This window comes from Labrus mixtus, chromosome 17, assembly GCF_963584025.1.
Source record: "Labrus mixtus chromosome 17, fLabMix1.1, whole genome shotgun sequence".
Lineage (NCBI taxonomy): Eukaryota > Metazoa > Chordata > Actinopteri > Labriformes > Labridae > Labrus > Labrus mixtus.
This window is the reverse complement of record NC_083628.1, coordinates 18,919,556-18,947,475: the sequence shown is the minus strand read 5'-3', so window position 1 is coordinate 18,947,475 and position 27,920 is coordinate 18,919,556. Positions and strand designations below refer to the sequence as shown.

Below are 27,920 nucleotides of genomic sequence, written 5' to 3'. Positions count from 1 at the left end.
GGCCTGATGGGGGCGCTAGAGGACAATAAACATGTTAGAAACAAGCGCGTGCAAAGCTGCGCTCAGTCCTCCTTCTCGTGTGCAGGGAGACACGCGCACTCCGTGTTAGTAGGTGGAAGTAACTTTTATCCTCCGGAGAAGAGTTAACAAACAACACCTGGGATATAAATCTGGTCGTAAAGCGTCACGAAGAACGATAACCATGTCTGCCTCATCGGCGAAAGTGAGCAGGAAGGAGAATTCAAATCACGACGGAGCGGACGAGACCTCTGGTAACAGGAATGGCGGGTCTCTACAGAAACGCCATTTTCATTTGTTTATCGTCGTTTTGTCTTCTTACGTGGAGTTTGTTAAGTAAAATGTAGACAAAGCGATGCTATGTTACCGCAGAGACAGCTTAATTCTGCTTCAGCTGCGTATCAACAAAGGAGCTAAATACTGCGTTAGCATGCTAACACGATGCTAGCACGGAGCAAGCCGTTAGCATGTGTTAGCTTCTACGTGAAGGAGAGAGAGAGTATTTACATCGTGTCGGCTGCAGCTGGCGTCATAATGTGCAACTTGTGATCACGAACACAGTTTGGGGGAGTTTCTGGTGTGAGTGTATTGGTGATATCTGTGGGGTCTCTCATGCACCAGTTTCGGGATTGTTTGCACACATAATTAGCATCAAATCCTCGTTTCCTTTGAGCCTGAAGAGGGCGGCACGGATCACGTTAGCCGCTCTGTTTACCCTACCCACGCGTGTTAGCTTTTGTTGTGCAAGCTGCAACCCGAGGCGATGTAAACAATCGCTGTGTTTATTTTAAACTGTAATAAAGTCACTATAAGAGTTTCTGTACGGTAATGTGAGTTAACACTCCTGGGAAGCTTCTCGGGTTGTAGATGTGAGATCAGAGCAGATAAAGCATGTCGGCGTTAAGCTCTTCATTCAAACCAGGCCGCCTTTAGCTTTAACAGGAAGCTCCAGACTGCAGGAGGCAGAGGGTCCACACACACACACACACACACACACACTCTGATCCTGGCGTCCCGCGTTATTTTACTGTTTATGTATATTAGAGTTAAGACTGATGATGTAAAAACAGACCACTGTATCAGAATCAGAAACACTTTATTAAATCCCCAGGGGGACATTACGTCGGTACAGTTGATTTTTAATAGTAATACAGTAGTATAAATATATGAATATAAATGGAGATGTGAATACAACAAGAGATAATAAAAGTACAACAATAGTGTATAAGACATACAACTGTGTGAAAAACATCTGCATCTCATCGAACTAATCAATAAATGAAAAACAAAACTAACTGGGTTTTTGAGGAAATGGAGATGTGTTCTTGTGGCCAAAATATCACAACATACACTTTTCAAACAGTTACCATACATGATGAAACACGCCACAGTATCTTCAAAAGTCAGAGTCATACCTGAAACAGAAGTGCAGGATAAGGAGTAAGATATATTACAGCAGTATTGGTCTCACACATTGTGTTATTGTTCAGGTTACGGCCTGGTTAAGATCCAGATTGTACGGTTTAAATAAAGATAATAATAATGGAGGAGTTTACAATGGTCAGTGTTGGTTATTAATTATTGTTAGTGCTATATAAATTGTCTTTATTTTCATTGCTGGTAGTACAACATTTACCATAACATTCAGCCCACACACATCCATAGAAGTTTAAAAAAAAGTAATCGACAGAGGAACAAAAAGTTAATTATTATTAAACTTGTGTACAGTAACGCACATTACAAGGAATAAAAATAAATGCACATAAAATGTTGCACATTATAAAAAATACACAATTAGACATTAAATAAGAAGCAGTGTGGTGTTTTGAACATTGATCTAAGCAATATTTACACTGCTTATCTGAGCTTCAGAGTACAGAACTTTTTACAATAAAGGAAGCTTTTTAAAAAAAGTTATTATATAAAGCTCACATCTGTGCATCCTCCGTCACTGCATCCCGCATGTTAAGGAAGTGCATCATTGTTACGCCTTACCTGCTCTGTTTATCGTGGGAACTTTATTTGTTGTTGGAAGTTAAACATTTTTATTTAAAGTCCTGTGTTTCAACTGATCTGAATTTCCTTTCAGAAAAAGAGCAACAGGAAGCGATCGAACACATCGATGAAGTACAGAATGAAATCGACAGGTGAGTCTGAATGTTACCTGTGAGCGTTGGCCGAACGTGGAGATTTTTCCCTGTTTGACTATTTTTTCTCTTTTCTCCCCGTCAGACTGAACGAGCAGGCGAGTGAAGAAATTTTAAAAGTAGAGCAGAAGTACAACAAATTACGCCAGCCGTTCTTTCAGAAGCGATCAGAACTCATAGCCAAAATCCCCAACTTCTGGGTCACAACATTCGTCAACCATCCACAAGGTACACTCTTTGATTCTTTGACCCGTCTGTACCGTGAATCCAAACATGTTTTTACAACTTCTTTCTACTTTTTGGACTTTTAGTTTCAGCACTTCTGGGCGAGGAAGATGAGGAAGCACTTCATTACTTGTCGAGGGTGGAGGTCACCGAGTTCGAGGACATCAAGTCTGGATACAGAATAGATTTTGTGAGTGTTTGTGGTCATTTCTCCTCGTTTCTATAAACTAAGTTGTGTTGTATTCTGACACAGGCGTGTTTTTCTTTTTGCTAGTATTTCGACGAGAACCCGTACTTTGAGAATAAAGCCCTCTCCAAAGAGTTTAACGTGAACGAGAGCGGGGATCCTGTTTCCAAATCATCTGAAATCAAATGGAAAGCCGGAAAGGTTGGTTGCCTCTTTCTCTTCCCATTCTGTGGTTTTTGATGTTTTCACACTTTATTGACCGTTATTCTTCTTCCTAAAACAAGACAACTTTTCAAACCTTTTGCACGTTCTCTCCCTCCAGGACCTGACAAAGCGTTCGGGCCAGACGCCGAACAAAGCTGGGAAGAAACGGCAGCACGAGGAGCCCGAAAGCTTCTTCACCTGGTTCACCGATCACTCAGACGCCGGAGCTGACGAGCTGGGAGAAGTCATCAAGGACGACATCTGGCCCAACCCGCTGCAGTACTACCTGGTAGGCTCAGAACTCATCTTGAATCTTACCTAGATTCCTGTTCAGATTATTTCCCACCATGCCCATGGTGTTAATTTACAAGAAGACAAAACATGCCGCATCATCAGATTCAGTTCAGATCTCGTCTGTGATGAAAACTTTGATGTCAGATTGGTTAGAAACGAGCAGCAACCTCTGGTGTTGAAAAATGAAGCCAATGAGGAAGTGCCAATACCTGCAATTCTAAGAGTGTCCACTTGAGGCTGGCTGCCCATTCCCATTGTGGTAGATCTGACTGACAGGTGGGCGCAGTGTACCTGTTTGTTAAGAGGTTTAAAACCCGCTCCAGCTGTCGTTATGGGGACTGAAAGTTAGGTTGAGACAGTTCTCGTTAGGCAGTAAAACTACGGGAATATCAGACATTTGGAAAAGAGCGCCAGTGATGTCAACAGCGCCTTTCTGAGAAGTTGGAAGATATTTAAGCAGCCGCTCAAAAAAGGCAAAGCGTTCGGGGGCGGGGGAAGCTTCTGGGCTTTTCCTCTACTCATTTAAAACAATTGAAAGACGCTAGCGCTAGAAAAAACACCTAACTAATGCTTTGATGAACTTTTTTCAGATTTCCAGTAAAAGTTTTTAAATGAATCACTGTCATCCAAAGGTACCAGACATGGAGGATGAGGAAGGAGACGGAGATGATGATGACGATGATGAGGAGGGTCTGGAAGATATCGACGAGGGGGAGGAAGAGGAGGGTGACGATGATGACGAGGATGGTGATGGGGAAGACGGAGAGGTAAGAGGGGAAAACTAGTTTTTTTTAGAAACTCAAATGATTAATGAGATGTTTTTTCTTGGAATAAACGATGTGATGTCTTTTCTCTTCTCAGGATGACGGAGAGGACGATTAAACTTCTCGGCTTTCACTTTTCCCCTCGTCCTCCCTCTGTGATCATCCTACAAACCTCGGGAGCAAAATATTTTGTTTGTTTGTTTATTTTTTTCTGGGTGGGGAGGGGTGGGATTTGTATAAAAGTAATAAAAAAAAAATCTTGTGTGTCGTTAGCATGTCCATCCTTCCACCTCTGCAGCCCTGACGTATCCATGACGACAGGCTCCTTACAGCAGCAGGTGTGCGTCGGGGTTGCAGCGGGAGGGGAGGGTGGCCCTTCGAAGTCTCACCTGTCATCGTTTCCCTACATCTCCCAAAGACATGCAAAAGAATAAAAAAAACTTTGTAGCATTCTGCACGTCATCCTACGTAGATTTAAAATACGTACAATAGCAATTTATATGTCGGATATGAATTCTGTTGAAGTTGTGAGTTGAATAAAAATAAGCCATGGTGCAGTGATAACTTAATCATAGCATCCTAAGCCACTTTTATATATATAAATATATATGTGTATATTATAATATATCCAGTGGTGGGTGGGACTAAGGCTTATTACTAGAAGTTGCATTTTCCTTTGTGACTTGTTGTACTAATGGAACTGATTGAAAGCACCAGCTTGTTCCTTTCAACTGTTGTAAATGTTTTTGGGATCTTGTTGGGACGGGTGTTATTGTACACAGTTTGAAGGCAGGGGTAGGGTGGGGAGGTGCGGGATGGGGGGGCAGCAGCAGGGCTTTGACAACAACTCTGGACGTCTGTTTAAGATTTTTCTTTTTTTGTGTTTTTCAAGCACCCACAGAAAACGTTTGAATTGTACATTTTTTTTTTTATATAAACCGTAAAAAAAAACCTTTTGAGCTTGGCTTAACATTTTGAAGATGAGAGATGAGAAGTTTTCTGCGGAGTCGTCTCTGTGGCGTCTGCAGCGCTTCTCCTGTTCTGCTGGAAACCTGTTGGCGTTAAATTAAGTGTATCAGTTGCTTTGTTACAATAAATAAATGAAAACATGATGCTGGGAGTAGTTTGATCACATTTGGGCATTCCAACACTTTTTCTCCAATTGTTGCTGCAAACGGAAGTGAATCTATTAGACTTGTGAAATTTGACGGTGAACTGATAATTTGGATCCACTGAGAGACCACCGTCTAAACATTTGGATCTTCAGAGGTTCTTTTGCTTGAACCCAGTTAAAATCTATCTGCACGGTCCCAACAGAACAGCTGGGTGGAGATGCTCATCTGTTTTTTTTTGTTTGTTTGTTTTTAACTGCTGTGGGTAATTTGATGACATCATGGTTTGTTGTAAAGACTTTTTTGGCGCTACTGGCTTTAAATTGTGACCATTGTTGATTCTAATAGCTTAGCTCTGTCATGTTAATACTCCAGACTTTGTTGCCAGTGGGATTTAAAATAAACCGTTTGGGCTTACTCAGGTTTTAAAGAAATATTGTGTTGATTTTTATTTATCTTATAAATCTGCAGAGGATGCACCACTGAAGATCACGTGTGGGATTTAATTTTTAGTGCTGCTTGTTGAGAAACTACCCTTAATTAACCTGTTGTATGTCATAACCTTAAGGGCTTTGGGTATTAGTGATTAGTGATTAGTTTTTGTCTCAGGGTCGATGAAAAACTTGTTTGCAGAAAAAATACATGAGAGTGTAGGAATTGTCGAGCTTTATAAACTCCAATCAAGTAACCTATGCATGCCCCTCATTTTCCCCTTTATCTTAAAATGTTGCCTAAAATAAAAGTCAAATTGTATTTCTATGTCACTGTAAACAAGAACTGAACCTGCAGAATAACTACTGGGCTGATATAAATGTGGCATTTTTATAGTGAGGAGAATGAGTGACAATAGCTTCTTTCACTGTTCTGGCTTGAACATTATTATCTGCAACAAGCTTCATGAACTCTTATCTGCATCATGGAGTGGAAATAAAGCATGTCGTGTCGTTACGTCACCACTAGGGGGCAGACTACTCGCGACTACGCAGCAGAAATATAGAAGTCTGACCTTGTCCCAACCTCCCTTGTTGTGTAATGATGACCAAAACGAAAACAAATATTTTAGAGGCAAAGAAATGATTCTTGGGATATCATTTTCTGGCTTTAAATGAATTGTGAAATCCCAAAGCCCAGTAAATAATGGGAACAGGCATTATTCTTTGATTTCAAGTCAAAACGATGCGTCATTTTAAGGCAATCCAATTTTAATCTAAGATGGTTGAATAGTTTATTTTACTTTGTGTATTTCATCTTACATGTTAACTATGAAAACAAATCTTTATTTTCTGAGTATAAAGACCGAACAGGTGACAAGGTGGAGTCTTTTCTCACCGTACGTACAAATACACGACATATTTTATATACGAAATCTATTTAAAAATTTTTTTTTAATTATGCTAGAAAGATATATTGCCTGATTTTATAACTGTTAACACCAACGAGTCCACATAAATATACGACGTGGAGAATATCTGATATTTTGTAGACAAAGAGAAAGCGGAAGTGATCGCGGGATGTCTATCTTGACTCTCCGTAACCACGGTAACGGTGCTAGCTTTGTGCGCTACAGGGATGCTAGCTAGCTGTGTTCAAAGTTAACAAGCAGTTGCCTTTCTATCAATTATTTCTTTACACTTTAATTACAGTTAACGCTAGATAAGATAGTCACTGTTAATTATTCTTAATTTAGCCAAAGAAGACACATTTATTAAGATGTTTACAGACGAAGCGCTAGATTCAGTGGAAATTGAGTCTCTTTGGAGGAAATCTCAACAGGCTGCACAGGAGTCGGTATGTTTGACCAACAGTGCTAAGTTGAGCTCCCACAGTATTTTTAAGCGTTGTAATTTTCGCCTATTATTGCCTGTTTTAGCTACAGTAACAACATTGTGTAGACAGTAGCGTTCTAATGTGACGTTCAAATGTTGCTCGGAAATGTTAACATCCGGTTACCCACTGTACACTTCTCTGTATATGAGGGTTGAGATTTCTGCTAAATAACAACTTGTTAGTTTTCTGTTACATTTTTAAGTGAAACACAATCAATAACTCCAAACAGCTGTTTACGGAGGAGTATCAGGGCTTTAGAAATTAAAGGAAAATTAGAAAATCTCAACTTAAATCTAGATATTTTGTCTTTTTCCTCAACGTTTTAGATTTTGCAACCATTCGACTTTATGACTTTATTCTTGGCATTTGAACTTTATGCTCAAATTGTATTTGAACAATATTCCAGCTGTTTATGTCGGTGGTGTGGAAGCCCTGTAGGATACAATGTGAAAGCTCAGTGTGTGTACCTGCGATGAGTGCGGGCTGGTTGAGGTGACAGCACAGAGCGGTGACTGTCGTAACATCTATAACCAGATCTGCTTGTTTGGGTTCAGAGTCTGACGGTTCAGGTTCCAGGTAGAAACAAATGACTTCTCAGTGCTCCAGTCTCCTTCATCAATCCTGAAATTTTAAATATTTAAAAAAAAAAAAACAAAAAAAAACAAGAAACAGAGTCAGAAATTGGGAAGAGAGAAGGTGGGGAACAACATGCGGGGAAGGAGCCACAGACCTGGGCCACCCACCTGGAGGACCACTGCCTCCGCACATAGAGCATCTTCCTCCTATCATTATTTCATCCTCCTTCGTCTGACTCAATGTGAAACTCAAACTTGTGATTGCAGCAGTCACCAAATGAATGTAGTCCACATGTTTATTTGCTGTTTTTTTCAGAGAGGATGTCAAACCAGAGCGGTCCACAGCACTGAGGCAGAGGTCCAGACTGTGTCGACCTCTAGCAGCTGGACTCAGACAGAAGAGCCACAACATCAGGACACAGAGCAGCTCCTCCAGCAAAACCAGGATGACCCGGATCCACCCGGCCTGAAGGACTTCCTGCAGCGGGTCGAGGACTCGGTCATCAGAGAGTTGGTCAGAAACGCTCGGAGTCACGCCTTCGATGGGTTTCAGGTCAACTGGGAGGAGCACAATAATCGTGTAAGTGGGATCAGTGAACCAAGTTGAAATATTTTTGAGCAGGAAGGAGACTGGCATTCATGTATGACTATTTCTATGTTCACAGGTTTCTTGCCTCCATTGTCTTCAACATCCCGGCGCTCAGGAGAGAGGTCTGCATGTAACCAGTGTGTCCTGGAGCTGCACAGGCTCAGTTATTGCCTGCGCCTACGGTCGGTACGTTCACCTCATGTATTCATGTGTTTTTATGTATAAGTCTGAATCTATAAAGATGTCCTGAACTGTCCTTACAAAATAAGAACAAACTGGACAAGGTTGTTAAACTAGGCAGCAAGATAACTGGGAAGCAAATGTACAGTATTTCTTTCCTGACAGACCGGTACACACTGAGCCATCAAGATCACAGCTGACCCTCTGCACCCCCTTTGGTCAGAGTATGAACTCTTGAATTCAGGGCAGGTACAGAATGCCCAGGATGAGGACTAAAAGAGGCATTACATCCTTTGTACCGCGCAGTATTCAGCTGCTTAATAAGAACTGATTATACAGGACGAACCTGGCACTCTGCACTTTATTTAACCTGCTGAAATCCCTCATTGAATCATGTGATGCTTTAGTGTGTTTTTATGTGTTCTTATGTGCTGTCCTGTCAATGTTTGTTTGTATTGTGTTTTTTAGCTCTCTGTGCAAGGCAAATTCCCCTAGGGGCAATAAAGGTTTCATTCATTCATTCAATGTTTAGCACAGCACTTTTGTTTCTTATTTTCTTAAATTTCAGGATTGATGAAGGAGACTGGAGCACTGAGAAGTCCTACGTTTGCACCTGGAACCTGAACCGTCAGAGTCTGAACCCCAAACAAGCAGATCTGGTTATAGATGTTCCAACGACAGTCACCGCTCTGTGCTGTCACCCCAACCAGCCCGCACTCATCGCAGGTACACACACTGAGCTTTCACATTGTATCCTACAGGGCTTCCACACTTACAAAAAACTCCTGAAAACTATATAGACGATATCCAGAGTTTGTCCTCCAGCCTCCTGGTATTTATTCTGCAGAAAGTCTTAGAGGACTCTGTTGCTTTGCCTGCCACCTAAGCGTCGTTTTTTTTATGTCATGCCTTGCCTCACAATTTAGTTTGAGACAGCATTTCCAATATGGCGACCCTGACCGTCAGGCTTAAAAAAAACTGCTTCAGTGGATGACATCAGTGAGACAGGGTTCAGTTCAGAGAGGTAAAGTAAATGGAGCTGAAAGGGTTAAAAGTAGCTGTGTTTTGTTTGTGTGTCTGCAGGGGGTCTGTACACTGGGGAGGTGGTGGTCTGGGACACCAGTCAGACTCAGGACCCCGTGCTGGTCCAAACTGGGATGTCAGCAGACAGCCACAGAGAGCCGGTGTATCAGGTGAGTACACACAATCTGTTTGGCTTTCTATTCAAACATTACAGACAAAAGAGCCCCGCAGATCCACATTTTCGGGATGCTTTTTTGAATACAGTTTTATATTTTTAGAATTCCTCTTCCTGTGATGCATGTTGTTCTTAGAGATCTGCACAGTTCCTGTTGTTAACTTTCACTAACCTGTATCGGTATTTTGCATGAGGCTGAGGATTGTGATTTTATACTGAGGCACAAGCCACCATGTATAACACAAATCATGTCCTCTGTTCTTAAAGGTTTCCTGGGTGCCCCTGCAGAAGAAAGGAGAGTTCGGCGTGCTGAGTGCGAGCTCCAGAGGTCAGGTTCTGCTGTGGACGGTGGACTCGGATCAGAACGCATTCGTCCTGAACGCTGCGTACGCGTTCGTGAGACAGCAGGTTCCTCACAGCAGCAGCTTCAAGGTGAGACTCCGAGGGGAAGAAGGGAGACGCTGGAAACAAAACTGAACTGAGGATGAAAGAACGTACTTTTTATTTTGAAGACCTGTATATCCTGAAGGATGTACTCAGTAGTCCTGCTCGCGTCTCTCTGTTTGGAGCAGCTTGTACAGGAGTATTTAGTAATCTGGTTGCCATGGGGATGAAGGATGATCAACTCATGAATGTTAGAAAACAAAAACTATCTTAATAGAAAGTCCTTTCATTTTAAGAAGACAAAGAAATGATTAAATCCTCATGATCAATTCTTTTTATGTGTAGAAATGTGACTGTAGTTCTCTCATCATAACAACATAAACTCAGCTGTTATGACAAAATGAACTTTCTTATTTCAAGACATCAAACTAATGACCTCTTAAAAGGAGTTATTGCCTCACACAGCTGTTCTCTGCTTCAGTAAGTTTGTGCTGAGTTCAGGATCCTCAATGTGCATCAGGCTAACATTTACATTTTCCAGTCGTTTGGTTAACAAATCAGACTTTGAAGCACACAAAGTTATTAAGCAACATCGTTAAATGCTTCCCAGGCTGCTCCCGCATGCTGTGTTGAGTGGACTGAACAACAAACTTTTATTTTTGTGTGTGTCTCCTTTAGGTGCGGGGCAGCAGCACCGTGGGCGTCACCTCTCTGGCTCTCTCTCCCTGGGACTCTGACACCTTCCTGGTCGGTTCTGAGGGCGGCCTCCTGCTCCGCTGCTCCTTCTCCGCTCAGACTCCGGCCGCTGTTCCTTCTGAAGGTCAGAGTGTGACTCCCAGAGCCCCCGCGGTGTTCTCCTTCAGGCCCCGCAGAGGGCCGGTCCACTCCATCCACTGCTCCCCTTTCCACAGGTGAGAGACGCCCACTCGTTTATTGACGTCAGCAGGTGTTTTAACAGGAGACTGAACAGGAGATTTCATGTCTCTGCAGGAACCTGTTTGTGAGCACGGGGACGGACGGCCTGGCTCACCTGCACTCTCTGCTGCAGGTCGACCCGCTGCTCTCTCTCCGGGTCTCAGACTCGTACGTGTTCCAGGTGCAGTGGTCTCCAACCCGACCGCTGGTGTTTGCTGCAGCCACGGGGCAAGGTACGCGACATGCTTTATTTCCTATACCCAAGTTATTGTTGTGAATTTATACATCCCACATCAGCGTCAGTTCTTTGTCTTATTTTTAACAATTTAATATAAAAAAACAACTTGTTCTTTAATCTGTTTCTGTATTTGTAAGCCTAGTTTTCCAAATGTGTACTCTTCCTCCGGCTGCAAGGTCTGCCGTTCAGACACCTGTTTCATGTGGATCCTGTAAAAAAAAATAATCTTGGAAAATATGATTTGGGGCTCTGAAATTCAGTTTAGATTCAGCCATTGTCGACCGTCTACTTTCTAAATCCACATCTGTGTAAATCGTACAGAAAGAGTTTTTGGATTATATTTTATGAAAATAAATTTCCCCGTGATTGGTTACCATCCTTCTTTCTGATCCGCAGGACTTTATTTGTTGCTAAAGTAACTGCTAATAGCGGTTTCATAAAGCAGCTGTTTGGTGGTTGCACCAAACAGACCTGTCAATCAGGAACACGCAGGATATTATCTTGAAGAATTCATAACCTGACATGAACAGTGCAGATCGATGTTGTGTCATAAATGAAGCATCAATACTTTGAGGTGTAACACAGATGTTGTCTCTCTCAGGTGAGGTGCAGATATTCGACCTGGGCCGCAGGTCTCTGAGGCCGGCCGCCACCATCGAGGAGGGGGGAGCGGGACACGCGGCGACCTGTTTGTCCTTCAACCATCAGAACCCTCGCCAGCTGGCGGTGGGGAAAACAAACGGGACAGTCGCTGTCTGGCAGCTGAGCACGGAGCTGACGGAGCAGAACCCCAGAGAGAGCAGCCAGCTGGAGCAGATAGCCAATCAGGTGGCAGAATGAGACGTGTGAAGACTGATGTGTGGAGGTGAAATAAAAACAAGAGAGCTTTGATTTCCAGTTCTAACCAGTAGCGTTTATTAAAGCACACTCAGTTGTTCGGGTGTTGTTACGACATTATTGTTAATACGAGGTTCTTCAATTCATGGAAAGCACGAGCTAATCCAGCTAAAAACAATCACATTCAAATGCAGACAGATCCACTATGCTATGATGAGAAGCACACAGAGTTAGGGCGGAGCGAGATAAATAGTACAGAGTTGTTATTAGTGAGTAGTGCCACGATCATGCAGTTTCAGCCGTGTGTTCGTGTCCAAGTGTGTGAGGGAAAACGCGTCCCGATTGGTCACTGGGGGGCGGGGATCAGTTGACAAACAGCGAGCGGGTGAACTCCACAAAGTCGAAGGCCGTCGGCAGCTCGCGGCCCTTGCTGTCGAGGTACGGCTTCATGTGCGACAGGCAGTAGTCCGCCTGTTCCTTGCTCAGGTTCTGGAAGACAGAAGGGGGACAGTTAGACCTGCATGAAGACCCGACACACAATCTGGGAGCAGAGAGCGAGCGGGGAACCCGTCTGACCTGGTAGAGCTCTTCTTTAGTGACGTAGGGTTTGTTCTCTGTGCTCAGAGCTCTGAAGGCGCTCTCGATCTCCTCGCTCGACTTCACGTTCTCCGTCTCCCGGCTGATCATGAACGCCATGTACTCCTGCAGCGACACGTTTCCATCCCTGCACGCACACACAAACCCATGATCCCTCCCCGTTAAGACACAAATCAAACAGTCGCACTGGATAACGTCTGCATCGATACTGGACCTGTGACGTACCTGTTGGGATCCACCGTGTCGAGTATGGCTTCAAACTCAGGATCTGGTTCTCCTTCCTCCACCATGGGCAGGTCGTAACCCAGCGAGCGTAAACACGACTTGAACTCCTGGTGGTTCAGACGGCCCGACTTCTCTTTGTCAAAGTGCCTGAACATCAACAGGAGATGAGGATAGACTTTATTTTTGAGTCACCAAATACAACACCCGCAGGATTCCCTCCTGACAAACCGGGCCTTGACTTTTTTTCTGTAAAGATCTTCTGACCACTCAGAGCTGGGATTTCACACGGCCTTATTTCATACAAAGTGGTGCCTTTAGAATTTCTCAACTTCAGCAAATAATGTGCATGATGCTGTGTCGGCCTATCAGTGCAGAGCTAATCCTGATGTCACACCAACAATGTTCAAGCCAAACTCTACCTACCAAAAAGTATTTGTAAATATGTCTCACCCTGCAGGCCAACCTGGCAGGAAGTGAATTCAGACTTTTAAAAATCTGCATTAAAGATGTAGCTTCTGTAGCATCATTGTGACATGTTTTTTTTTAAATTAAATCACAGAAACTGAATGTTTATTTTGGGTTCATACTGCCGTAGTTAGGCCATCAAAGAAAACAAGGGAGCTTAAAAAGGGAGTGTAAGTCTAAAGGTTATAAAAAAGGCCAGTCAAAATGATATGCTGTTAGTACTTAAAGCAGAAATACACAACTTTTCCATCATAAAATAGTTTCAAAGTCAGTCTAGTTCTACTTTTAGCACTTTTAGTTCAGCTGCAGAGAGGTTCTACCAAGAGATGCAGTTACACTCAGAAACCATCGGTGGGCGCCAAAGAGCACCAAACTGAAATCCTTCATATTGTTGCTTTGACCAATCAGAATTTTTCAGCACAATAACTTCCTGTCTATCTGGAGAAGAGTAACCCTTGATCAGGAGCTGTAAAAGTATGTGGGGCGTAGAATAAAGTGTCCTGAACTTAGACCCTCATCGATGTGGGGGACACGCCCTGAAGGTTTCTTGTCCCTGTTGTGAAAATAAAGAATATATAAAGACAGAATCAGGTCTCTTACTTGAACATCATGCTGAACTCCTTCAGAGCCTCCTCTGTCACTCCAGTGGTGTTCCTGAAAGACAAAGAGGGGTTGGGGGGGGGGAGTCATCAGACCAACTTTGCCGTCTACATGAAGCCTGATGGTTTAAGTGTTGTGTTGTTGTGTACCTGGCCTGTATCTGCTGCTCCAGGTTGTGCTGCATCCTCATTCCCAGTTGGTCCAGTTGGTCCCACTGCTGGGCCAGTCCCACCGTGCTGTGCTCTGTGTACTTGTTGTCCAGGATCAGTGCCTCCTCCATAGCTGCTCCCAGGTCCTCAATCTTCTTTAGCTGGCTTCGCATGGCCCGGATCTCCTGGTGCTTACGCTGAACACACACACACACACACACACACACACAGAATAATCAACCATCATCTCTCATGGTCAGCGAGGTCAAACAGATGTTTTTATCAATGGAGTCTGGAAGCGTGCAGAAGCTCTCAGTTTCCATAGATAAAAAGTGAATTTTGGTTGTTGTTTTTCTGATCTCTGGTCGTTATTTATCACGTTTTCTCGGGATTAGAATACTTGTGTCCCCTTGATGACAACATAATATCTTGAGATCTCAAGATCACAACCACAACTTAAACATTACGTGTCAAATAAAACACATTGATGCATGCCTGCTAGGGGGTTATGGAACCATATTTTAGCGGTTCAGGGAGGAACAGAATTAGGTAGCTCATTTTAACATTTCAAAAATAGGATATGATGATAAAGGTTTCATTCTGCGAGTCTTACCCTCTAAATAAAGTTCTATCTCTGCACAAACAGGAATGTTACAGTTAATCCAGCCAATTTACAAAAAAAAACACTGCATGTTTTCAATTATATTTATAAAAAACAAGCTGGACCAGGGTCAAAACGCTTAAAAAAAACAACAATAAATCAGCGAGATTTGAGCGAGGTTATTCTAAGTATCTGTTTGGTTTCATGCTGCATTTAGAGAAACATGCCTAACAGAATCCTGGTGTGTGATATTTACCTTTGTGGCCTCCAGCTGGGACTCCAGGGTTCCAGACTCTTCCACCATACACGACCTGACGCACAAACACAGTGATGTTAGACAGGAGACAGTACAGGCGGTAAAATACGGCACACACATTCTCTTAAACACCCAGCACTCCCACAGAAACCTATAAACTATGATGAGAACAAGTGTCTGCAGGTGAACTAGTTTCTACTGTGTGTAGTTTCAAGTAGGTTTCGTCAACATGACAGATTTTTAAACTTGAATGTGATACTAGTAAAAATCAGGTAACCCAAACCATGCGAGGTTAGGGTTACTGCACACAGGAGTGGAAACTGCAGATTAGTTCTTCATGAATATGGAAGTCTGTGTTACTGATTACAGAGAGTGAAGCCTGGAGTTACTGCACACATGAGAAATTTTATTTAATTAAATGATGGCAAATGTCACTTAAGGACAATTTCTTTCAGTTTAGAAAAGTGAGGTTGCACACATATTTGATGATATTTGCAGTTTCCATCCCTGAGGTAAACAATGTGACATCCAGCCCATCGAGTCTGGTTTTTGAGTTGGAGGACTGGGTGAGTGTTAGTCCTGCGGGGGGGTCTATTGTGCACACCACAGTCCAACATGGTGGTTTTAGACTGAAGTGCATGAAGTCACACAGATGACCTGATGGTCTGTGTGGGTCAGGGGAAGCAAAAAGAAAAAAGCTTAAAGAGCGTTGACCTTCCAGAAAGATCATCAGCAACCTGGTACTGATAGACACAGATAACCCGACGATAGGCTATGCTAAGAGAGGAGGAGGAGGAGGAGGAGGAGGAAGGAGGAGACATTACACAGCAGACAAGAAAACAAAGAACACAAAGAAATATCCAGAAAGAATCATGGAGGAAAAAGGGGAACTTTAAAGGTCACATATTCTGTAAAATCCACTCCACCATGTTTCTCTAACTCTAATATGTGTCTCTAGTCCGTCTACAAACCCCCCAATGATGAAAAAAGTCCATCCTCTCCGTCTTTTGCCTGCTCCACTTTTAAGTAAATGTGTGCTCAAACAGGCCGTTTGAAGATTTTCCCTTCATGACATCACAAAGGGCAGTAGCCCCTCCCCCAGGTGGGTGACACTCCCACAGCTAGGTGTTTGTTCTGCCCTCTGAGTCTGCCTTCTCACCGTAAACAATAGTACATGGAGCGAGAAAGACAGAGTACACCCAAGTCCTTCCAGAGAGGGGGCGTGGTCAGACACAGCTCATTTACATATTTAAAGGTACAGACACAGAAACAGCCTGTTCTGAGCAGGGCTGAAATAGAGGGGTTTATAGACATGATCAATACAGGATCAGAGTGGATTTAGAACAAGAAACTTCACACACATGATTTGAGGAGCTCTGAGAATTATTTAAACTGGTTGATGAGGAGGAGAATATGTGACCTTTAAAGGGTACAGACTATCAAAAACAACCTCCTCTGTTAACCCATAATCACAACAACTTCTCAGTTTTTAACACCCACACACTGAATCATCGGACACTCAAATCTATATCTATATACATCTATATTGGAAATAAAAATTTATATTAACCCATCCAGCAGATACGTCCTGATTAGCAGATTGATTCCAAGCATCAGCGAGGAAGCAGCCAAAGGGAAGAGAGGGGCGAGAAGGGAGGGATGAGAGAGAGAGATACACGTTAAGATGAGGCAACAACAAAGCATCATAACACACCAGACACACAGCACTGAATGTGTCTGATTCTTTAGAGATTTGATCAAATGTGACACTAAGGCAAAAGAGCAAACACTTCACGTGAGCATGCTTTGGGCTGAGCTGATTTGGTGGCTATATAGAGACAAATGGTCAAGAAATCTCCCTCGCATATCTATCTGTGTGATTACATAGAAGTCAATAGCAGTGTGTTAAACATGTGTGTGCAGCTGAATGTCATCATGCACTGGAGACATTTTTTAAATCTTTCAGAGAGTCGCTGCACAGTGCCTAGATCGATAAATTGACGTTTAGCTAATTCAAAGAAGCTCTGACATCAGCGCCAGGCTGCTGAATCTCGTCCTGTACCTGGTCTCCTGCAGCCACTGGTGGAAAGCGTTGGCGTGTTGAGCAAACTCCTGACGCAGCTTGTCGTTCTCCTCCTGCCTCCTCTGCTCCTTCTGCAGCTCCAGCTCTCGCTCCTGCATTCAAACGTCAACATGTCAAGAAAGAGCAGCAGGAGGAAGGTTAATGCAATGACATCTATCTTCAGATTCTGAGCCAAAAATGGAATTACATCATATACTACAACAACCATTAGACCGTCACACGTTTAATTTAACACTATTTACACTAGCTCATGGTTGAATCCACATTTATCGACCCCAGAGAAGATTTCATCTGAAAACTTGGATTCTTTTTGAGTCTAGAAACTGTCCTGTGCTCATACAGATGACCGGAGGTTCATCAGATTCACAAGTCGACTGATAACAGGAATCTTTAAGCACTGATATCACAGACAGACTGATAAAAAAGTCTGCTTGTTGCGTCTCCTGCAGGTATCTGATATATACCTGAAGAGTTCAGGCTAAACACGTCAAAGCTCAAAGTTGGTTGAAATTTGTAGAACAAGAATTTGTCAAAGAGCAAGAGCACAAGCAGGTTTTAAAACATGACTGTATGAATGAGACCTTGATGATCTTCTGCAGGTTCCTCCAGGTCTCCTCCAGCGCCTCCATGGTGAACCAGGTGTAGGGGTTGGACACCACCTGGTAGCTCTTGATCTGCTGGTCCAGCTCGGCCAGCTGGTTGAAGTCGGCCTGAGCCGAGCTCAACGAGGAGCGGAACGCCTCGTGGGCCTCACGCAGCGCCCGGATCTCCTCCAGAGAGTTACACCTCACCGGGTCTGTCAGATCCTCCTCCGCGTTCTCAAACCAGCTGTTGAAGGCCGACGCCTTCTTAGCGAATGTCAGGAACAAGTCCTCAACCTGGGGGAGAAGATAAAACCCTTAAAACATGAACTGAAGCAGATTCGGTTTCTTATAAAGTGAACAGTTTTGAACGGTTTGTCCATTAACTCGGGCTGCTCTTGCGTCCTCTTTACCTTTCTGAAGTGCTCCTGAGCCTCCAGAAGCTTCTTCTTGCGGGCTGCAGAGTTGGACAGCAGCTGGTTCCAGCGCTTTATCAAAGAAGCGTGACGAGCCTCGATGGCCTTTGATTGGACGTGCTGGGCGGCCAGCAGCTGGTCTTTTAGCGCTGTGATGTTGGTGATTCCCTCCTGCTGGAAGGCCTGCAGACCGGCATCAAACGTCTCCTACAGATGGACGCGGGTCAAAAGACGTTTTAGGGGAAAGACATACACGATAGAGAGATGTTATAAAGCTGTGTGAGAGGATGACGTACCTGCTTAGTGAGAAGAGTCTGCACAGAGGAAAGGTCTCTGCCGTAGTCGTCGGTCTTCAGGCTGTTCTCCTTCTCACCTAAACACCAAAAGCACATCGACACGGGTCAAACAAAACTCAAATCTGGCTTTTTAAACGATCTGTGAAATAATAGTTTTATAATTGAAGCAGTAAGTTTCTTTTGAAGGTTGAAAAGAGAACATAGAGAGAGAATTCTCTAATCAAAAGTCTTTGTGTTTCTGTGTGTTCGTACCGATCCAGGACTCGACCACGTCAGCCTTCCAGTTGAACTGCAGGAAGGCGGAGTTCTCGTCCAGCTTGGCCTTCCTCTGAGCAGCCGCTCTCTCCAGCTCCGACACTTTGCCTCGCAGAGCCGCCATCTTTGCACTGATGTTGTCCACGTGATGGTTGTTCTGTTAAAAACAAGAAATACTTCTAGAGACTTCTGCATCGTTATCGTATTTTCTCTGAACGGGAAGACGACGTTACCTTCTTGATGAGCTCCTCTCCGTTGGTGCACACGTCGTTCACTCTGTCTCTGTGCACGGTGAAGTCCGTCTCAAACGCTTCATGCTTCTTCAACAAGCCCTGTTCAACAGAGAGGTCGCCTCTGACTCAGTCAAACACGTCATCATTTCTCACAGGTTAAAATCGACATGATGAAAGGCGGAGCGTTGCGTTACCTGCACCGCAGCCAGCGTGTCTCCGTAGTCCTCGCTTCCCACCAGATTCAACTTCTCATTAATCCACGCTTCTTCCTCTTCCACATTCGCAACAAACTGCTGGTACTCCAGCGACTCCTCCAGCCTCTTTCCCCTGAGAGAAAACACACACAGCTCACATTTACAAACCTGTGTCAGCCTCAGTGTGTGTCTCTCTGCGGCTGCAGAGTGAGGGTCTTACCTCGCTCCAGATAAGTCTTTGAGTTCCTTCCAGTGGTCGACAAACTGGGCGAGCCTCTGCTGGATCTCGTCCTGACCGATGGTGTTGTCATCAGACAGCTTCTTCCCCGTGTCCAGCACCGACTGAAAACACAACACGACATCAGCCAGATATTAGTGAGGAGTGTGGACAGAATGCAACATCACATACGTCATCATTTAGTTTGAAGACAGTGCTGAAACACATTCTTTATAAAAGACATAAGACGAGTTTCTCTTCCTAACATGAGAACTTTAACAGGACCATGGAGTCAAGTTTTAATCATTTTCTGCACAATTCTACATGAGAAATATTAATAATCAGAAGTTTATCATGATTTAGGATGATCACTTTCTTTATAGAGAGTCAGATGAAAAGATGTATACACACTCAGGATGTGTTTGTTCTAGCTTAGCATTAACACAGAAGTCCGTCTTTGTTCAGAGTTCACAAACACACCAGCCTGTACCTCCACATTTGGCTTACATGCTTCATATCGTTTGTTTAAATATTGCACTATTGCATTGTCTTTTCTGTTAAGCTGCAGGCTGTAAATGAAAGAGCTGCAGGAAGAAACAAAAACTATGAAAACAAAGTAGAACTTTTGCACTTTACTTTAGGTTGAACTTATCGGTTTCTGTGCAGACATTCGTACATCAACTTTTGCACATGAGCGGATTCATTCTCTTTAAATAACTGGGATGAAATGATGATCATCTTACCTGGATGGCCGGTTCGTGGGCTCCCAGCTCGGCCTCCAGCCTCTTGTGTTTCTTCCTCAGATTCTGTACTCCTGTCAAATCACGTCCGTAGTCCTCCGAACTCACAAGCAACTTCTTCTCTCTGAGTCGGGTCAGAAAAGAAAAGGTTAAGTGTTGTGTCCCACGGCATATTAACAAAAATAAAACAGCTGATTATCTTGCAGACTAACTGCAGGGTCTAATGTCTTACTTGATCCATGACTCTTCATCATCCAGGTCCCTGAAGAACTGGTGCAGGCGGTGGGACTCGTTGAGTTTCGCTCGGCGGCCTGCAGCCATGCTCTTGATCTTGGTGAAGCGTCCGTTGACGGCGTCACGTTTGTCCTTCACCTGTGTGGTGTCGAAGGCGTTGCTGGCCATCAGGCTGTCGGCCTGACCGTTCAGATCCTTCAGACGGTCCTGCACAGGGGGAAGAAGATTGCATCATGACTCTGGGCTTATAAAAGTAGTTCCATGCTGTACCTCTTCTACCTTCTATGTCTTTAAACGTAGTGACGTTGTGATTACCACAACTCTTAGTTTGTGATTACTTCTAAAACAAAGTGTTCTGTTCTGTGCATATAGGATTTGATACTGATACAAAGCAGATTCAGAACGTATCAGATCAGTAGCAGCCATCTAGGTTGTTTACAGAGATACTTTAATATCCCTTGAACCTGACTGATGTTAGATAAAAAGCTTTGATTTAGCGGGCTGGATGTAAATGATCAGAGAAGGAAACAGACCAGACACGTCTGACAGGGCAGATAAAACAAGACCTCACAGAGTCTTGTCTTGTTCCTTGAGCTGCTCACCTCATGTGCAGAAATGTCGGCCTCCAGCAGCTGGTGTTTCTTCAGCAGGTTGTTGACTGAGGCCAGGTCTTTGCCGTAATCCTCGGAGGCGAGAAGAGCTTCCACCTGAGAAACGACAAACAGGCGTCAGACAGAAGAAGATCTCAGAGCTGTAACACAAACACTGTTTTTTATCTGTACTGCAGAAAGTTACCTCGGAGAGCCAGAAGTCAAAGTCTTTGATGCCTGTGTTGAAGTTCTGCTGCTTGTTGGCCTCTTTCAGTTTCTGGCTCTTCTCTGCAGATTTGTTGACGAGGAACTGCCACTGTTCATCCAGAGCGTTCAGACGGACCTGACGAACAGACGAGTCATACTTCAACACATACCTTTTGACTTCTTACTTACATAATTATATTCATCATCAAACATTGTCGTGGTAGTATTTGGGAATTCAGGATTCACATCATGCAGATATGAACTCACCTTGACTGCGTCCTCGCTGCCGGCGCAGGCTCCTCTCTGGATCAGGGCGTTGCCGGTATCGATGACACCACGGATACGGTCTGCGTTGGCGTGCAGCTCGGCCTCGAACGCCTGATGTTTCTGGTGTTTGCTCTGAGGCGGGAGGGAAGGACACAGATATGAGAATCACACGGCAAGCGGTGTAGAAATATGCAGAACTCTCCTTAAACATTTAGCATTTAGCGTAGCTTTCATACTTACAGTCCAAGCAAGAGCTGAAATTAAAGCGAGTTGGAGCAGTAATGAAAACATAAAAACTAGAGGGTGGAATAAATTATAAAAAAAACACTTGAACACAGAACAGCACATGACAATGTGTCCGACATGGACAGACAGGCGGGACGACACGTGAAGAAACAAACATGGCAGTGTGGAGGACAACATCTGGAACAAACCTGGAGGAAGAATCACTCAAAGTTGCTTCTTGATTTATATTTCTACAGATTTTCATTCCCTCTCCACTGGCCTAGAGGACACTTGGCCTTTAGCCATCCTGCTCAGAGACTGGGATGGACCAAGGATTGCTTCTCTTCAGTATTCTTCTTTTTAGTTTAATTTTGAGTGTTTGACTGTGACACTAAACATCTGAAGCAACTTTAAAGAAAACTCCCCTCAAGAACTGAACATAAAAATGGAAGCCACGCCCAACAACTAGAAGCCTTTGATGAATAACTAACCTAGAAAAAATACACAAAAATGAACACAGATCTTTTTAAATGAACACAAATTAAACCCAGATGGAAAAGAAGCCGGCACTGAACAGTGCTAATGAGGGACAAACTGAAGATGGACTTGTTCTACATCGTGTCTACACACACAGCACAGACGTGGACACAAAAGAGGAGAACCTGCTCGGTTGTTAGTCGGCTGACACACTACACAAACTTACCAGCAGCTTGGACAGCTATAATAAAAATAAGACAGTGGGAGAAGAGATTTAGTCTGACTTCAGACAGGACACAGGAAGGGATTGACACAGTTTAAGAACAGTATTGTCAATAAAACAAGACAAACACATTAGACTTTTTAATCAAGCCAAAGACAAACGACCTGTGTCTGAACAGTCTGCTCTAGAATCTGTAAAAGTCTATTTAAGTTAACCTTTCTTATTTCAAAACACAAATGCCATTGATGATACAGAGTCACATTTATTTATTTAAAAATCTGAATATAAAAGCTGGTGATGTCTTTTTTTTGTTGCACACTTCATGGATATTAAAGTTACTGTCTTAGAGGAGGAAGAACTTTTGCACATTTAAGAATCTGGTAGCTGAGAATTTTGTCTATTTTCCCTCTCTACTAATCCTGACTCTCATTCATCAAGTATCAACAACTTTGGCAAAATAATCAATTATTTTGTGTACAATGAATCAATCATTTCCCCTCACATCTGAAACCCACTTGAAAGGGACTCCTTTCACACTAGCTGTGTTGCTATGAGTTTGGGTGAAACCTGAATGCTTACCTGGATGTTGGTTGGATCCTTGTACGACTCATCGGTGGCAGTCTGCAGCTTCTCGCTGATCCAGGCCTCGATCTCGTCCACATCTCTGCTGAACTGCTGCAGAGTCTGAGATTCTCCCAGCTTAGAGCGTTTCTCGATCATCTGAGCCTTCAGTCGACGCCATCTAAAAAAGAAACAACGTTAAGTAAAGTAACCGTGTGCACAATTTTATGCAAATAATTAACTTTTTTCAAAAGCAAAAGTTTTTTTTTGGTTCTCAAATTACAGTGAAGCATCATCTTTCTACACATGAGGAATATCAGCTGTTGTAAATGTTTTTTTTTTGGTTTTAGATGTAGAGCTAAAGATTACTATCTAACACAAAGAATTGTGTCACGTGTGTGTGTGTGTACCAGAAGAGGGATTATAAATGTAGGGTTCCTCAAGGCTCCATATTAGGGCCTCTTTGAGTCCTTATTAACAGTTTGCATAATAAATTAAATGCCAGCTGCTGTATACCACTGCAACCATGACCACAGGTTGATATTTGTGTGTTATTTAAGTATTTCTCAGACACCTGTGGCTGACCACATGGCAGCCATCCCGATCTATTTTGCACCCCAAATACGCAGTAATGAAATCAACTACTGTAAAAATTAACATGTAAGACAGAAGTGTTTGTATTTCTTTGTAAAAACAATGACTGTGCTGGTGCTAGGTTATTTTAAAGTGTTGTCACTGGAAGTGGTGCACTTTTTAGATACATTAATTAGTGTAAGTATAAAAGTTCCAGGTGTTTTTCTACCTGTCCAGGACTTCATTGCGGCGGTTATAGATCTCAGGTTTGGCATAATGATCGGCTCCAATCAGCTGGTCAGCGAAGGACTGCAGGGCAGCGATCTTCTCCTCCTGCACGTTGATGGCTTTGTCGAAGTCTTCATGTTTCTTGATGAGAGCCTCAACGCTGTCCAGGGAGTCACCTTTGTCGTCACTGGCGAGGAAAGCTTCACGGGCCGCCATCCAGTTCTCAGCCTGCTCACAGTCCCTATTGAAGAGCTGCAGGGACAAAAGCACAGCAGTTAGTCATTGAAAGGTCACAAAGAGATGTTGCTATCTGTCACGCCATTCTTCCACACTTCAGTACCTGCAGCTCGAGGCACTGGTCCAACATCATGCGACGCTGCACCCAGGCTTTCTCCAAGTCTGCTCGCTCACGATCCAGTGCTTCAAGTTTCTGCTTGATCTCAGGACTAGCATAGTGTCCTCGCACAAGAAGCTGCTGCCCGAACTGTTCAAAGGCCTGGAAGGTTCCGGCACGAGCATCAATCTCTGTGCGATGCTCCTGGAGAGATGGGAAAAGCAATTCAATTTAGGTTAGGTAGTTTAAGAGAGGAACATTCTGCAATTTTGTAGAGAAGGAAAGGAGCAATTCAGTACCTGATGTCTTTCCAGAAGGGCCTCGGCTCCTGTCACATCTTTGGCCAGCTCCTCTGAGGACACCAACCCTCGGATGCCGTTAATCCAGGACATCAGATCTCTGTGTGGACATCAAGAATAAAGTTACCATACATACCTTAGCTGGGATATATCTTTCATATTCCCATTTTTAAACTAGTATTTCGAACAGGCAATAAACAGGTGTCATGACCTGCAGCTCTCTTCTTACCTGAAGTCAGAGAGGAAGCGCTGCAGGTCGTGGGAGTTGCCCAGTTTGTCTTTGCGTTGGTCAGCTCGTCCCACCAGGCTGCTCCATGCAGTGTTCAGCTCAGTGCATTTCTCCTGGATGTCATCCACGGCCTCAGGGTGGGACTGGATGAGACGCTCTGCTGTCTCCCCGAGAGAATTCACCTGGATGACAGAGATGGAAAAATAAGTGACCTACTTTCTGAATAGCATTAAGTTGAATGAAGTGCTGAACCTGAACTACACTTTCACCAGAGATTGGATGTAGAGTAGCTTATATTCTTAAATAAACCACTAAAGAAGATCTGACCTTATCACCCAGGGCTGCCAGGTCTCTCTCGAAGCCTTCATGTTTGCGCTGCAGAGCCTGAACGCTGGCCAAGTCGTGTCCGTAGTTATCAGTGTTGAGGGCCTGGTTCTTCTCCTCGATCCACTCTTTGGTTTCATCAGCATCCCTGAGGAGAAAAAATTGGTCGTCCTCAAATTGGTTCGCTGCGTGTGGCTAATGTTAGCAGTGCTAGCACCACCAGATTTTGGGTCTTCTTTGCAGGGTACCATCCACATGCCTATGATGAATGTGGGCATTGCTTTGTTTGATGTGCTTCTTTCATCTGACACAGTCTTCTAATGTTTTTATCTGCATTTTCTAGATCAAAATCCTGCCAAACCCCCCTGCTCTACTGATGCTATCAGTTTACTGTGCTTGATTACATCCAGGTAGAAGAATAAGGAGGGATGGCCCATTGGCCTGAGCTACAGCCAGTCTCCGGCTAGTCTTGGGTGGCTTTGTTACAGTTTGAGTTTAACATTTGACCTGCATCAAGCGACAACATGTAAAATAATAATTTGTCTAACCAACCAGTAAATCTGGTGCTGACGAGCCATGGTGATGATGTCATAGCTTAGACGCATCATCTGACCCAAATTGCAGCTGAAGTTCATTATTAATATCAAATATTAATATTTAGATGAACCTAATAGTAATTGTGATGCTGATTGATGAGGGTAAATTGTATAGTCGGCTAATCGTGCATCTACCTAGTTTCAAAGTGCAAACGTTTTCCTGGAAGTGTTTTTTTTCCCCCCGTACCTGTGGAATCGCTGCACCTCGTGAGCACTGCCCAGCATGTTGCTTCTCTCTTCAGCCAGCTGCTGCAGGGACCTCCAGCGATTGTTCAGCTCCTACACATGAAGAAATCAATATCAAGCACTTTTCTGCACTTCTCGTTTTGCGGAATCTTTCTGCAGCTTTTTTGTCCTCATAGTTTTTGGTGTCAGAATTTGCACTGATTTGTAGCATGTGAACTAAACACCCTAAATGTATGGTTCAAGGTGGTGTGAGGAATGCTAAGATATATAGATACTGAGCTCAATCTAATCATACAAATACAACATGTGCTAGGAGTGTGATAATTTGCACAGTGTGATTGAAGTGCACAGACAGTGATGGACAAACAGATGCAGGTAATCTGATGGGAGTGAGATGCACAGGGAGGACATAAAACAATACAAGGACAAATAAAATATCAGAAAAAAACAAGGATCTACAGAGGGATGCTGCGGACATAACTTGTAGTATGCAAACAATCATTCATACTACAGTCCACTAAAAGGATCACAACGGGACTGACAAAAACATGAACTGGACACTCCAGAGACTAGTTAGAGTCAGGCTACAGAGGACATGAAGAGGCGGGTCATGTCACATCGAAAAGGAAACCATGACGATGGGGTTAGTTTTCTGATCACGATGCAGGACAGGGGGGGAGAGGGGGGAGGTCGGGTTGGACTAGTCAATCTTACCTTGATAGTATTAAAGTTAGCCGTGGTTTGTACAGCCAAGCGTACATTCTATATTCAAGGTGAACAACACATGGCAGACAGAAGGGAGGAGGACAAAAAGAGAAAAACACCACACCAGTCAAGAGTGTTATGGAAACTCCCGAGGCCGTCTTGGTCCTCTCCCAAGACCCAAAACAAGTCATGATGTAGTAAGCACTGCAACCATTACTAGAGCAGGACCAACCCAAGTTACAGAATTATGATGAATCAACAAAATCTCGTAAATGATTGGGACATCTGGAGACGTGAATTGAGTTTACAGCCTTCCTAGCCGTCTCTCAATGTCTCATTCCATAAATGTCTCAAGCTGTGTTCAGACCAGGAGCAGGGGAAATTTTACTTTGAGTTACTGACAAAAGTTTGTCTGCTAATCTGCAAATATTCACCCTTCAGGATAGGTTGGGTTATTAACAGTATCTGGATATCTCCCTCCTCCTCCATGAACCAGGTCTGGATGAACTTTCCTGATGCTTCCAGCTACTTGAGGCTGACCAGATCTCAGTCTGATGACCTGTTAGCTAGGATCAGTACTAGGTCCCAGTGTGATGACCTGTTAGCTAGGATCAGTACTAGGTCCCAGTGTGATGACCTGTTAGCTAGGATCAGTACTAGGTCCCAGTGTGATGACCTGTTAGCCTGGATCAATACCAGGATTTCTCTGATGGACGGTAACTACAGCTGTAGAGTGTCTGTCTCTGCTGAGTGACAGTTTTGCTGTTTTTTAAAAGTCACACGTCGACTTTGTGAACATTTCTTGCGCTGAATCAATCAAACTTGACGGATATTCTTCACCTGGTGCAAATTCATTTTTATCTCTGCGTTGCATTTGTTTTGTATGAAATCTGCCTGTGTGTAAAATTCTCCTCACTCTGGTCTGAACACACCTTTACTCGGCATGATTGCAGTTTATTCCTGAAGTGACACACCAGTTTCAAAACATCAACCCAATGCTGAACAGTCATGCAAAGTTCCAGTATCAGATCAAGATCGACAGGCCGTCAAATCTCTGCAGTTGATGCATTTTGTTTAAACGTACATAAAACAGATGAATGTTTGGATGTATAGTCTGAGGACAGATTGTGTGATGGAGCTTACCTTCCACGGAGAAGCAGTCTTTGAATCAGCTTCATCCTGTTTGAAGAAAAAAAAATGGAATGGAATGATGATCTTGACTTTACAATTCATGGCTGTGAAATGTTAAATCTGAAGTATTGAAATCAAAAACATGTTTACAACCTTGCCAGGAGCAGAACCGAGCAGCTCTTGTTGCTGAACATGAAAATAAAAAAAGATGTTGTTAACAGCTAAAACATGAAAGATGGCTCATTCGGTCGAGTCAGGGAGGTGGGGCTTACCTGAGCCTGAACCATGGGGGCTTCTTCAGCCATGAGACCCTCAGACTCCAGCTCAGACGCCACCTTGTTGATGTCCCTCAGACGGGACTCGTTGGCCTTCAAGTCCTGGAGGAAACAACACAGATGAGGTGAAGTTGAGCAAAAACGAGCAGAAGACTCCAGACCACCAAGATACACTTATGAATCGACTACAGAGCCAACGGGAATTCATCTGGTTGTATCATGAGTGTTTCATGTTCCATGGGGAAGACAGTACCTTCTGGAAGTCGTCAAACTTCTTCTGCAGGACCTCGACCTGCTCCAGATCAGACCCGACCTCCTCGTTTGTGAGGGCGCCCTCCTTCTCGTTGATCCACTGCTGCAGCTCGTTGGCCTCGCGGAACAACATGAACTTCTTGCAGCTCTTCTCCAGCATGTCTTTACGTTTCCCTCCCAGCTCCAGCAGAGTGCCGTACCTGAACAAAAAAAAACAAGTTAAAATCAGAGAATATCACCGGATCATTGACGTTTGTTAAAGTCTTATAATCTCTCTCAAACCATGGCTCTTTTCTAAAGATTTAAATATGACTATTGATGAGAATGACAATGGAGCACCATGCTCTTGTGTAACCATGAACCCGTAACTTCTATGCTGGTTCTCGGGATTTGCTGGCATTG

At 43.6% G+C, this 27,920-nt stretch overlaps 3 protein-coding genes across 9 annotated transcripts in view; 2 read left to right on the top strand and 1 right to left on the bottom strand.

Moving 5' to 3' along the window:
• The first annotated feature begins 47 nt into the window (after positions 1-47).
• LOC132991977 (protein SET-like) lies at positions 48-4,951 on the top strand. The gene is made up of 8 exons (XM_061061019.1): positions 48-272; positions 2,108-2,165; positions 2,251-2,393; positions 2,477-2,580; positions 2,665-2,778; positions 2,900-3,070; positions 3,708-3,842; positions 3,937-4,951. The coding sequence occupies exons 1-8, from the start codon at positions 203-205 to the stop codon at positions 3,955-3,957; spliced, it is 816 nt and encodes a 271-aa protein (XP_060917002.1). The 5' UTR covers positions 48-202; the 3' UTR covers positions 3,958-4,951.
• A 1,436-nt stretch (positions 4,952-6,387) lies between these two features.
• dync2i2 (dynein 2 intermediate chain 2) lies at positions 6,388-13,037 on the top strand. The gene is made up of 9 exons (XM_061060622.1): positions 6,388-6,739; positions 7,670-7,933; positions 8,019-8,128; positions 8,691-8,848; positions 9,206-9,315; positions 9,588-9,752; positions 10,383-10,615; positions 10,695-10,852; positions 11,459-13,037. The coding sequence occupies exons 1-9, from the start codon at positions 6,662-6,664 to the stop codon at positions 11,695-11,697; spliced, it is 1,515 nt and encodes a 504-aa protein (XP_060916605.1). The 5' UTR covers positions 6,388-6,661; the 3' UTR covers positions 11,698-13,037.
• sptan1 (spectrin alpha, non-erythrocytic 1) overlaps positions 11,744-27,920 on the bottom strand; it is a 35,757-nt gene continuing 19,580 nt past the window's right edge. For 3 of the 7 annotated variants that reach the window (XM_061060603.1, XM_061060599.1, XM_061060605.1), the window contains 33 exons: positions 27,520-27,718; positions 27,264-27,368; positions 27,145-27,177; positions 27,004-27,039; positions 25,870-25,917; positions 25,157-25,248; positions 24,377-24,521; positions 24,050-24,231; positions 23,821-23,920; positions 23,528-23,725; positions 23,189-23,439; positions 22,405-22,567; positions 21,829-21,843; positions 20,901-21,032; positions 20,632-20,769; positions 20,439-20,543; positions 19,835-20,043; positions 19,606-19,726; positions 18,866-18,987; positions 18,646-18,778; positions 18,452-18,550; positions 18,216-18,375; positions 17,964-18,040; positions 17,665-17,874; positions 17,252-17,548; positions 16,650-16,762; positions 16,158-16,175; positions 14,588-14,642; positions 13,731-13,927; positions 13,582-13,635; positions 12,517-12,663; positions 12,271-12,418; positions 11,744-12,183 (listed from right to left, as the gene is read on the bottom strand). In XM_061060603.1, coding sequence (XP_060916586.1) covers positions 12,058-12,183; positions 12,271-12,418; positions 12,517-12,663; positions 13,582-13,635; positions 13,731-13,927; positions 14,588-14,642; positions 16,158-16,175; positions 16,650-16,762; positions 17,252-17,548; positions 17,665-17,874; positions 17,964-18,040; positions 18,216-18,375; positions 18,452-18,550; positions 18,646-18,778; positions 18,866-18,987; positions 19,606-19,726; positions 19,835-20,043; positions 20,439-20,543; positions 20,632-20,769; positions 20,901-21,032; positions 21,829-21,843; positions 22,405-22,567; positions 23,189-23,439; positions 23,528-23,725; positions 23,821-23,920; positions 24,050-24,231; positions 24,377-24,521; positions 25,157-25,248; positions 25,870-25,917; positions 27,004-27,039; positions 27,145-27,177; positions 27,264-27,368; positions 27,520-27,718 — 4,228 coding nt within the window. In that variant the 3' untranslated portion in view covers positions 11,744-12,057. The remainder of the gene's footprint in view (positions 12,184-12,270; positions 12,419-12,516; positions 12,664-13,581; positions 13,636-13,730; positions 13,928-14,587; positions 14,643-16,157; positions 16,176-16,649; positions 16,763-17,251; positions 17,549-17,664; positions 17,875-17,963; positions 18,041-18,215; positions 18,376-18,451; positions 18,551-18,645; positions 18,779-18,865; positions 18,988-19,605; positions 19,727-19,834; positions 20,044-20,438; positions 20,544-20,631; positions 20,770-20,900; positions 21,033-21,828; positions 21,844-22,404; positions 22,568-23,188; positions 23,440-23,527; positions 23,726-23,820; positions 23,921-24,049; positions 24,232-24,376; positions 24,522-25,156; positions 25,249-25,869; positions 25,918-27,003; positions 27,040-27,144; positions 27,178-27,263; positions 27,369-27,519; positions 27,719-27,920) is intronic. The other 4 variants (XM_061060600.1, XM_061060606.1, XM_061060601.1 and 1 more) reach the window with 3 other exon arrangements.

Excerpts from the sequence above, each read along its gene's own strand:
- LOC132991977 (XM_061061019.1), top strand. The coding sequence starts at position 203 with ATGTCTGCCTCATCGGCGAAAGTGAGCAGGAAGGAGAATTCAAATCAC. Across the intron at positions 2,581-2,664 it reads CTGGATACAGAATAGATTTT|TATTTCGACGAGAACCCGTA; the intron begins GTGAGTGTTTGT and ends TCTTTTTGCTAG. Across the intron at positions 3,071-3,707 it reads ACCCGCTGCAGTACTACCTG|GTACCAGACATGGAGGATGA; the intron begins GTAGGCTCAGAA and ends TGTCATCCAAAG.
- dync2i2 (XM_061060622.1), top strand. The coding sequence starts at position 6,662 with ATGTTTACAGACGAAGCGCTAGATTCAGTGGAAATTGAGTCTCTTTGG. Across the intron at positions 7,934-8,018 it reads GGGAGGAGCACAATAATCGT|GTTTCTTGCCTCCATTGTCT; the intron begins GTAAGTGGGATC and ends CTATGTTCACAG. Across the intron at positions 10,853-11,458 it reads TGCTGCAGCCACGGGGCAAG|GTGAGGTGCAGATATTCGAC; the intron begins GTACGCGACATG and ends TGTCTCTCTCAG.